Here is a 12,753-nt window from a genome sequence, read left to right as displayed (position 1 = left end):
GTCAAAAAATAATATGAAAATAACTCCTGTAATTGGAGGTAATCCAGATTTTGTGAACAAGTATTTGGACACACTCAAAATGTTGTGAATAGAATCATGTCATAAATGTACATAGTTTTATAAAATTGAACTAAGAAGAAAGAATAAAGATAAATATAATATAATATAACTGAATATTTTCTTGTCTCAAACCTTTTGCACAGTGATTTAACATAATTAAACCCATTTAGCTTAAATTAATTTTATTTTTTATAAAAACAATTTAGTCAGAATGCCATCTCTGAGATGAATGTGCGGCAAGACGATGAATGTTTGATGTTTGAATGGTGATTGACAGGAAATACATAATGCAAGGCTGAGATAAGCATTATCGATAAAATTAAGAAAGGTGTGTTGAGATGGTTTGGGCATGTGAATCAAATAAGTGAAGACAGTATTGTAAAAAAAAAAATATGTGGAAAATGTAGTTAGAAATTGGAGCTGAGGAAAAACGAAGAAAACCTGACATTGTCAAATATTTAAAATACATGATAGTAGTCAGGTCAAAAGTCAAAATAATCGGCAGTTATGTATGAAGAGATGCATGAATGAGGAAGAGTCAAAGATTGTTTGTCCGTTTGGCAAAGAAGATTGGTGTGGCATTCTATTCTCTCTGCCTACCTCTGCAGAGAACTGGCGTGATGGTTAGTGTGATAGAATTTTTTTTTTAAATATGTTTTCTGTGTGATGTGAGTGAAAGTCAGAAAATGAGATTTTTCACTCTAATACTTATGTGATATTACGCTGGACTAGTACGGTAAGCTCGGGACTATGCAATTTACGATGATACAATGTAGTGCCCTATGCACCATTGGGTATGGAAAGGGTTTGAAGAAGAATTGTATAGTATAATATTTGAATATACACGAGGTTAATTGTTAATCAAATGTTACGAATATATAAATTTATGATCTTGAAGAATCAGGCTGCAAGGTTTTAAGGTAGTAAATATTAAAAAAGAAAACCATTCAGATTTAAAGTTTTTATTAAACAGTTATCAAATGAAAAGCAATTATAAATGTTACATATTAATCAAAAAATTAAAAATGTACAAAATTGCAAGCAAATTACAATATAATAAAAAAATAAGGTAAATTCATTAGACGATTTTATATATTTTTTCCATTGTGATGTATTTGAGTGAAATATTCATTTAATTTTGTTTTTGTTTATGGTCTATAAACATCTGTAACTTTTTTCTTTGCTGAAATGAAAAAAAAAAAAATTCAATTAATGCATAAAAAATGAGATAATATAGAGTTTTTTTGGTTTAGAGAGAAGGATGTTGTAAAAATTCCGGTTAGTCAAAGAAATTACTTATTAATGGACACTATTGATGTTCACAGCATTTGGAGTGTGTCCAAATACTTGTGAACAAGTATTAGGACAGCGCTGTGCCGACGTGAAAATCAATTGATACGATGGCAGTACGGCTGTCCAAATTTAAAACACACTAAGGGACATTTTTTTGTGGTACGTTTTTTTTGCATTTATGGACTAAGTAGACTCTACTTAGTCCAAACAAACTAACTAACTAACCATCACGCCGCTTCCCCGCAGGGGTAGGCATAAAATAATATGTTATTATACAGACCTGAATGATGGAAGTTTAACTTCTGAAACATGTAGTCTATAATAAAACTAAAGTTGTAAAAAACGAAGTGTTTTCTTTAATCATTAAAAAAATGTTTTATTCATGTGAAAAAGAAGTTTTTACAAGGATAAATAGAAAGCTCACAAGCGTATTTCCGGATTTAATACAGAAGCATCTAGACTTCCTGACAGACCTCAATTCGACTTTTAATTCTGTAGTTAGCTTTTATTACGTTTAATACAAACTATTATTTACACTTAATTTACATCATATATATATTAACATCTTCTTACAGTAAACATTTATTTTTGAATTCTTTCAGACTCTTTTCATTCTTCCTACATTAAGGCATCTCATTATACATTTTCAAACCCTTATACTTGTACATTAAACAATTTCGCTTATTTTACATAATACTTATTGCTAGTACTATGATCATGAAAATTTTTGTTTTAAACTATTTTATCCTTAAAATATTTGGGTAATTATTCGTAAAAAATATATGTATATATTTAAAGATAAGCATATAAGATTAATTAAGAAAGGTGTGTTGAGATGGTTTGGACATGTGGAGCGTATGAGTAAAGAAAGAATGGTTAAACAAATTTATGGGGCGAATGTAGTTAGAAAAAGAAGCAGAGGACGACCGAGGAAAACTTGGCACAATCAGGTATGTCAAATACTTGAAAGCGGCCGGGTCAGGAGTCGTAATAATCGTCGGGTAATGTAAAAGAGGCAAAGAATGTTTGCAAAGATAGAGTGGTGTGGCGTTCGATTCTCTCTACCTACCCCTGCGGGGAAGCGGCGTGATGGTTAGTTAGTTAGTTAGCATATAAGATATTAGTATCTTTTTTATAGACCATATAACCAGTTGAGTTTTTCTCTCTTATAGTAAGCTTCGATAGCACCTCAACTTTTTATACGATAGGAACTATCTTTTAGAAAGTTGAAGTAGGTACTCTCAAGGTCTACTGTCGAGATTTGTCGAGAAGCCTTTAATCTTTTTTCACATAACATTGAGGATCTATTAGTAAATAATTTGTCACTTACGACACTTATCCTTGGTGGTGCAAAGTCCATTCGCATTTAGAAGGAAGCCACTCTTACAAGTGCATCCCATTGACAATCCGGCTACGTTGCACGGCTTGCGCCCAGTCGGGAAATCGCAAGTCGGGGGACATGCGGGTGGATTATTCACGAAGACAGCATTCGGGTCCGGACAAGCTAGAAATGTGAACCGATCATGTTTTAGCTAGGGGGAAGAGAAAGGAATATTTAATGGTGTAAAACAGTGGTTGCCAAACTCTTTTGGTAGGTAGTCTTTTCATAGTCAAAACTCCACACCCACCCTGATTAAAAAAAACATAAATGCATAATAGAAAAATTACAAATTTAACTAAACAACCTTAAAAGAGTTTACTATGGTATGCCATTGTACACACATAACTATAATATGGCATTGTTGGATGGGAAGGAACTTAAAACATACTGAATTCCGTGAAAATAATCCAGAGAACAATAATTAAAGTCATTTTGAAAAAAAAATCCAACAAAATAGCTGACTAACTGATCCCTTTCACTGCCTACACAGTGCACTTATAGAAAATTTGGTGGTGGTTTTATCTTGTCTTTATTCGTTCCGTGTCTGTCTGCTGTGCTGGTCGGGGTTGTGGAGGCGTCTGTGTACAGGCCAACGTCCAATCGGAATTGGATCTAGCTGACTAACTGAAATAACTAACTAATTATCCCTTTCACTGCCTATACTGGGGCACTTGTAGAAAATTTGGTAATGGTTTTACAAAGTTGAAAAAATATAACAATTTACCGATATTATCAAAGTTACAGTCATCTTTCTAATAGCTTTCACTGACAGTCAATATGTGTCTCTGATACAGGTTACCGACTACAGTTTTTTTTAAATGACTTTTCATACTTTTTTAATTTAAGTTAACATAAATAAATACCTAAATGAATAAACGTATTTTATAAATACAGTTATTTTCCACTATATTTTTGAGTGAATCCGTTTTCTGTATCAAGTTGTGACAACCCTGACATTTTGTGAATATGTAAACTGTTTTTTTTTTAAAAGTTAACGGCAGCTCAAACGCCACACCGTGTATATATTTGGTAAGGTTTCAAAATATCCTTTATTCACTCATTCAAACCCTTATCTGCACCCCAATGGTGCATAGGGCACCGCATCATACAAACGCAGTGTTATCTTGATCGCTAACACATGAAGGAAAGGTGATCAGCCTTCCGCTTCAGGTAACCAGTCCAGGGTAATATTGAATAAATATTGAGTGAAAAAATCACATATTTATTTGATCCGCACCCTGAGAATAGTTAGTTCAGTTAGTCAGTATCTTGGCTGTCCAAACTCAAAACATAGTAAGGGACATTTTTTTGTATTATGTTTTTTTTTGCATTTTTGGAGTAAGTAGAATCTACTTAATCCAAAAATGCAAAAAAAATGTACTACAAAAAAAGTCCCTTACTATGTTTTGAGTTTGGACAGACAAGATACTGACTAACTGAACTAACTAAATATTAATTTCCTTTCACTGCCTACACCGGGGTACTTCTAGAAAATTTGGTGGTGGATTTACAAATTTATTATATATGTATTTATTTAGATTGGCAGTGACAGGGATGCCGAACCCTTTCAATGCCGAAAGGCATTTTTTATACAAAAAAAATGTCCCTTACTGTGTTTTAAGTTTGAACAGCCAATCTGTCATAATGATCTGTGCTTGTATACTCACGGCAAGAACTTTTCTTGACGCAAGTGCCACTATTGTCCCTTACGAACCCTTGGGCACAGTCGCAGCCACCCGGACATGGGAACGGAAGTGAGCATTGTGGAACTGGCTCTGTTCCGGTGATGGATTTGCAAGTTTCGGGACATGGATTTTTACACGCCACATACACTTCGTTCGGCCCTTTACATAGTGGTGCTGAAAAACACATTTTAAAACAATAATTATTATTAAACCATATCCGCTCCCTAGGTGGAGCATATAGAGTCCACAAACTGTCTCCAGGCTTTTCTGTCAGCTGCCAGCTCCCTTCCATCCTCCCAAGTCAGATCCGCGTCCCGAAGTTCCGACGAGAACTGCCGACGAATTGTCAGCAGTGGTCGTCCCGGGCGGCGCGAACCTGATGCCTTGTTAAAGAGGCAAGCTTGATGGCGGCTCTCGGGAGGCATGCGGAGTACATGGTCAAGCCAACTGAATCGCCTTTTCTTGACGACAGTTGTGACCAAGATTTGCTGCGTCCTATGCCTTATCTCTTCATTCCTCACAAAGTCAAACCACCAAACAAAACGTTAGTTAGTCTTCTCAATATTATTAATATTTAAAGCATTTACTTATTTTTTTTTTTACAAAAATGTTAATAATATTAGTATATAACCACTCACTGAGATTTTTATGTCTACCGGTTTCGAGACATACCCGTCTCTTCGTCAGGACAATCACTACCACAGCTTGCAAACAATACCACCCTTAACCACCATGGCTCCATTTACACAGTTAAAACTACATAAAATGTTTAACACGGGTACATCTCGAAACCGATAGACATAAAAATCTCGGTGAGTAATTATATAAGTAAGTACTAATATTATTAAAATTTAAAAAAAATGAAAAAAGTAAAAATTATTAGTCAATCATTTTTTAAATATTTTGTATATTAAAAGCATTGTTAACATCGTGGTACGGTGATAAAACATTCTCCTTATTATTCAGCGTTCACTTTGTGTAATACCACTTTTATAAACACTTATTTGTGACTGCCGGTTTCGGAATAATCATTCCATCATCAGGTCATTACAATGAAATTATTTTGAACTTTGTACAAAATAAAATATCGAAAGAGAGAAAGGAGACAAATGAATCACAATGGGAATATTTTTAATCGTTCACTCATTTGTTCTACATGTCCAAACCATCTCAAGACACCTTTCTTAATTTTTATCGATAATGCTTGTCTCAGCTTTGCATTCCTTCCTTATTTCACTATTCGAACATCTATCATACATCGTTCTGTTGCACATTCTTCCGAGAGATCGCATTTCGACTGCATTCAGTCTACTTTCATCCTTCTTTTGCCAACTCCATGTTTCACTTCCATACATTAGGGTCGGAACCAGGACTCCATTGTGTACTGCCAGTTTAGCTTTCGGTAATAGGTTTTTATTTGCTATAACTGATTTCAGTGCACCATTCACTTTGTTCCCAGCATTCACTCTCCTTTCTATGTTTTTTAAATGGTAGACATAATACACTTACGGCATTCTTCTTTTAGGATGCATATTCCTTCTTCACGCACGTACCCTGACAAGCAAGAGCAAGTCCTCAGGGGACATTGGAATGTGCAGTCAGAAGCCGCAACGGTGGTACAAGTGTTGTCACAGGGTGCTGGACAGTCCACTACGGTTGTGTTGGATGGGCAACCTGAAAAGCGACAACATTCTGTAACTTCGAAAGGGTGACGATGCTGGATGACCTGTTTGAGGTGAATCGACCGTTATGGAATTGCAAAATTTAGCGTGTGGGTGAAAAAGTAAATTATCCTGACGGGTGGTGCAAAAGATCTGCCAGAAAACCTAGATTTTTTTATTTTTTATTTTTTTATTCATTTAATATATTTACATTTTTATTTATATCATAATACGTTTGAATCATTTATACATATAGAGAACTTTTATATTTCGATTCGCTGTGCCTCTCCATAAAAGAGATGCTTCTGTATCAGATCTGGGAATGCGGTGGGACAGGTTTCAATGAGGCGTCTAATTGAAGGTCTGTCAGGAAGCCTAGATGCTTCTGTATCAGATCTGTGAATACGGTGGGACAGCTTTCAATATTACAGAGATGGTGGTCTCATCTTGAAATGGGAGGGAGAAAGTGGGAAATTTTCTTGTCACATCCTACAATTGTCCTTGTGGTTAAAGGAAACGATCAAGCAGTTGTGTCATATATTTCTGATATTAAAATGCGAAGGGTGCTGGGTCCTCAAGGCGTATTGAGTTATTGTACTGGGGTGATTCATTATGTCATTGTATGCTGTGGTCTAGTGTTTTAGTTTTTTAGATGGGAATTGCATTTATTATTTACCTTGATTATTATGTACAAGGTTTATAGATCATTAAGTGGATTTTTGTTTCTTCTAACTTATTTTTATTTTATTTGAATCTGTGTTGGGAAGAGCAGGGATAATGTAGTGTGGGCCAATCAGGAATTTCTCAGCATTTGCTCATTGCTGGGAGAAAACCACATAAAACTCCCCAGGAGAAGCCGGACTGTAGACTGTCGTCAGCAGATCTTCCGTTCCACTAGAAGAGGGTTCGGCGTTTTGTGTCCTAGCTTGGTTTATGGTACCAATATCCTTCACTATTTTTATCATGTATAATACCAAGACTAGAAGCAAGAACTTGGAAGCTATTAAGCTAGCTAGCTTATTTTTGGCCTAGGATTTAGCGTGTGTTCAGTAGTATATTAAAAGATTTGTGTCTTAAAATGAAGGGATTATTGATGACGTATGAGTTAAAATGGTTAAAATACTGTATGAAATAACAGGGTGGAATCATTGTAAAGAAAGTTGGGTTATAAGATGCAGTGAAATACATTTTAACATAAGTTTTACCAATATATAAGTCAACTTTAAAAAAGTAATAAAATAGAAGTTGATTAATGACCTTTGATAAAACCTTAAAAATAAAATATCTTCTTTTTCTATATACTAAGGATCTGTTTGTGCCTTTGCTTGTAGCTCTTGGGATGTTGATTCCCAGTTGTCTTTCCACCTTTTGGAGGTCTGCCTGGGGGTCTGCATCCTTCGGGGATTCCTTGAAAGGCAATACGTGGAAGTCTGTCATCTGACATTCTGTTTACTTGATCATTCCAGTATCGCCTTCGTTGTCGTACCCACCTCACGATATTCTCCGTCTTACACATGCTCCGGGTGTCGGTATTTCTTACTCGGTCTCGCAAAGTGTTTCCGGTTATGGATCGGAGAGTCTTCATCTCAACTTCGAAATAAAATATAGTGCTCTAAATTGTATCAAATCTCCCTTTTCCTTGAATGTTGTGCTCAATGCTGAGAAAACTCCCGACTGTCAAATTCTTGTGAACTTGTTTGTTGAAGTGAGTACAGCTATAGTCAAATTTCAAATAATCAGAATAATTTAAGACATTTTGAATGTGTCCAAATACTTGTTCACAAATCTGGATTATTTCCAATTAAGAGTTATTTTTTACATTATTTTTGGACATCTCAACATAGATGAAGAACAAGATGGAATATCCATTAATGCAATTCCCATCTTAAAAAAAGTACCCTATGCACTAGGGGTGGGCTGTCAATTTTTTTAACAAGAGGCTCGCGGGTAAGGGTATGGAAGTCCGGGCATGCCCAGACTTCCATATTCTTTTTATCTATGTTGTTAACAAAATAATATCTACTGGCTGAAAATTTTGACTTACACTCTGATGGGAAGACGCAGGCGCCATTGATCCTTACATATCCTGGTTGACACCGGCACGTTGGTGTGCATGGAATATCCTCTACTGGCGGAGCAGGACAGCTACGTACGATTCCATCAATGTAGGAGGCACAATCTTCGTCAAACGAGCAGTAGCCAGGACATTGGATGTATTCCTCGTTTTGTCCACAGGGGTTTGGTGCTAAACATAAATATTTAATAAATAAACCCTTCACTGCATGACTGTTATTTGCATGACTGCATGGACAGTTCGTCTTCGAGAGACTAGTGTAGTTATTATATTGGCGTCCATAGCGTGTCTTTTGGCTAAATTATGAACTATATACGTGAGTTACGAATGTATTGGGTTGATGCAAAAGTTATGACCGTTTTTTATGATCCCAGGTAAAAAATTTTTTTTTCATAAATTATGAATGGTGTCTTCTTTTTTATGATTCCATTGTATAAAGGATGCTTTCCCTCTACTTTCTATTCAGTTTTGGCCTAGCCAGAGTACAGTAATGACCCCTTGTATTTTTTCATAATGTCGTTCGATAAAGTGCATTTACGTCATTGTTTACTTTATGAATTCCTTTAAGACAATACCGCGAGTGTGGCAACCAAAAACATTTGTGAAGTGTATGGAGCAGATGTCATCAAAGTTTGACATCTTTTCTTTCCAATGATACTTGCATCCGGGCGATCCATTCAGTAAAGTAATTTTGTATGATTTTTTTTTTAAATTAAAAAGAAAAATACTTGTGTTTTTATTATTCACACAAATATTTCAATTTCATACTATTTCTATGAGCAGAAGCGGCTCATTATTATAAATAGGTATCAAATTGTGGTAGAGTGGGTTCGAACCGAGAAACTCTGACTTGAGAGTCCGTGACACTAACCACAAGACCACAACCCGACTACAATGATGCAAAAATGGAAAGACGAATTAATTTAAACCATTAAATTTTTTATCTTTTTTAAAAACATATTTATGTATATATATATATATATATATATATATATATATATATATATATATATATATATATATATATATATATATATATATATAAATATATATATATATATATATAAAATATATATATATATATATATATATATATATATATATATATATATATATATATATATATATATATATATATATATATATACATAAATATATATATATATATATATATATATATATATATATATATATATATATATATATATATATATATATATATATATATATATATATATATATTTATATATATATATAAATATATATATATATATATATAAATATATATATATAAATATATATATATATATATATATATATATATATATATATATATATATATATATATATATAAATATATATATATATATATATATATATAAATATATATATATAAATATATATATATATATATATATATATATATATATATATATATATATATATATATATATATATATATATATATATATATATATATATATATATATATATATATATATATATATATATATATATATATATATATATATATATATATATATATATATATATATATATATATATATATATATACTTGTCCGTCCATCCGCCTCTGTAGTGTAATGGTCATCACGCTCGGCTATCGTTCTGGAGGTCCCGGATTCGATTCCCAGGGGGGGGTCAAATAAATAAAAGTGTTTTTTTCACTCTAATATTTATTCAATATTACCCTGTACTGGTACCTGAAGTGAAGGGCCGATCACCTTTCCTTCATGTGTTAACGATCAATATAACACTGCGTTTATATGATGCAGTGCCCTATGCACCATTGGAGTGCGGATAACTGTCTAAAATTGAATGAATGAATATATACTTACGACATTTTTCAATCGGAATGCACTTTGCATCATTGGCCCTGGTCTCTTTTATATATCCGTTTTTGCAAGAGCAGCCATTTATGATGCAAACAGCCGGACATGGTCGAGGCTTGCCTATCAGCTCTTTATTCAGGCAGCTTAGTGGACAAGGGTCGCCACAGCCCAGGCTCACTGCATTGATGTCTCCACCACACCCCGGAGCTGAAAATAGATGATCCAAGTTGATGAAATAATGCGTTATCTCGTTGTTGGCAGTGAACGTATGAACAAATATTGGGTGCAGGATGATACTGATTTATGAGAAAGAAAATGAATAGAAATACAACTAAGAAGAGGAGAATAACCGTATTGCCTAGGGCGCACGGCATAAGACATTACTGCTACAGACACGTACATATATACACACAGACACGCATACGTGAGATGATGAGATGAGATGTCAAAAAATAATATTAAAAAAAACTCGTATTATTGTATATATATATATTATTGTATATATGTATATATATATATATATATATATATATATATATATATATATATATATATATATATATATATATATATATATATATATATATATATATATATATTTATATATATATATATATATATATATATATATATATATATATATATATATATATATAAATATATATATATATATATATATATATATATATATATATATATATATATATATATATTAATATATGTGTATATATATATATATATATATATATATATATATATATATATATATATATATATATATATATAAATAACGAAACGCTGTATATATAATATACAGCGTTGCCAATCTCAATTCAGAATTTCCCAAAAATATAGCACAATTTCTCCAAATTGTGTAAAAACAAAGTCCCGATTCCCCACATAGTTATCCCTTGGAAAAAAAGAAGTTTTCATATATAATCAACTACTGACTTTTTTAAATTGTAAATATTAACGCCCTAATTGGTCTTTTACATAAAATACATAGTAATTAAGAATACATTGACACGTAATAAAGTGTATAAAAAGGACAACCTAACAAAACAGCTTACATATATTTAGTTACATAGTACACAAAAATAATAATTGACACACTTTAAAACACGTAAAAAAACTAAAAAAAGAACACACAAAAATATACCTACTTTCAAAAAATTATTATATTCATTAATATATTTATTTTTAAATTTATTTAATTTCAAATCACCACTTTTTTTATTAAAACAATTCAACCTACTGATTTCGACAATACCTTGTCATCATCAGGGTTTATTTGAAATCAAAAACATTAAAAACATTAAAAAACTCTCACCAAAAACTTCCACACACTCTATAAAAATCCAAAGCCAATTTATTTTATAAAGATATTATAAATGTGCCACAAGTATCTACCGAAAACATACAAGAAATGTTAAATTAATTTTAAATAAATGTTAATCCCCACATTTTCCCCACATAGTGCCGATCCCCACAAATTCCCCAATCGAGTTGAGATTCTTCGCAGTTTCGGGAATTCCCCACAGATTGGCAACCCTGATAATTTTTTTTATTTATTTATTTTTTTTTATATATTTTTTTTATAAATACATTCAAAGATACATATTTATTTCAAATATACATTTACTATATGTATTACGGCTCTTTAGGCATGGCCTGTGTTGAGCCAAATACTAACATGTTAATACAATTTTTATATTTTATTTTAATTTTTTATTTTTTAATATTATTTGTTTTTAATTTTATTATTAGATTATATACATTACACACAGGAGATACAATAATAATTTACTGTATAAAGGTTTTACAATTAAATAAATAAAATAAAATGATGAAATAAAAAAATATATATTTAACAAATGTGGAGAAAATAGTTAGGAATAAAATACGTACGGCATTGACTGACAGGGACACATTTTCCGTAGTTGTTTTTTACGTATCCTCCTGCACACATACACCCTGGTGTGCATTTTCCTGTAGGATTACACGGCGGAAGTGGTTCGAATCCGTTGATGGACTTACAGCTTTGGGGACACTCGTCGACACAATCCACATACATTTCGTCCTTTGGGCATTTGGGAGCTGCAAAAATAATAAAAAAGCTTTTCTTCTGCTTCACACATTAAGAGATTTGAAAACGCGAGGAGAAAATGTCCACCGGCCAAAATTGGTCTGTTGCCAGACATTTGGCAGACGGGAATTTATTTTTAATTTAAGTTTTACTAACAACATTTTGAGTGTGTCCAAATACCTGTTCACAAAATCTGGATTATCTCCAATTACAGGAGTTATTTTCATATTACTTTTTAACATCTCATCAAAGATGAAGAAGAATATGGAAGTCTGGGCATTTACGGGGCTGACGACCGTCATAGGCTGGTTTAAATGGTCGTCAGCCCCGTAAATGCCCAGACTTCCATATTCTTCTTCATCTTTGATGAGATGTTAAAAAATGTTTTTAAGTGTTTTTGCATTTTGAAGAAAAGGTAAGCCTAATTTTTTTTAAAATTTAGTAATTATTTTTCAGATGGAGAAAAAAAACCTTCAGGTTTTACCTAAAAAGATCTGTTGCACGGTAAAAAGTTCAGTAAGTGGTTCGATATTTATTTTTAATACATTGTATTATATTTTTAAACTATAAAACGTTGTCCTGAACAATCAAGTTTTTTTTATTTATGACGTAGTTGAAAGGAATGAGCGATATGTCAGGCAGCTGGTTAATTTGGGTATA

At 32.3% G+C, this 12,753-nt stretch overlaps 1 protein-coding gene across 1 annotated transcript; it reads right to left on the bottom strand.

The window, feature by feature from the left end:
- Nucleotides 1-1,006: 1,006 nt before the first annotated feature.
- Nucleotides 1,007-12,101, bottom strand: LOC148299658 (zonadhesin-like). Its single transcript, XM_088275832.1, has 7 exons — nt 11,916-12,101; nt 10,014-10,214; nt 8,125-8,325; nt 5,929-6,093; nt 4,402-4,593; nt 2,684-2,857; nt 1,007-1,243 (listed from the first exon to the last, which is right to left on the bottom strand). Exons 1-7 carry the CDS (start codon nt 12,079-12,081, stop codon nt 1,209-1,211), a joined length of 1,134 nt encoding a protein of 377 aa, XP_088131958.1. The 5' UTR covers nt 12,082-12,101; the 3' UTR covers nt 1,007-1,208.
- Between the last annotated feature and the right edge of the window lie 652 nt (nt 12,102-12,753).

This window comes from Brachycentrus maculatus, unplaced genomic scaffold (assembly GCF_059751285.1).
Source record: "Brachycentrus maculatus isolate JH-2025_06_01 unplaced genomic scaffold, ASM5975128v1 h1tg001002l, whole genome shotgun sequence".
Lineage (NCBI taxonomy): Eukaryota > Metazoa > Arthropoda > Insecta > Trichoptera > Brachycentridae > Brachycentrus > Brachycentrus maculatus.
This window is presented reverse-complemented; position numbering and strand designations above follow the sequence as displayed.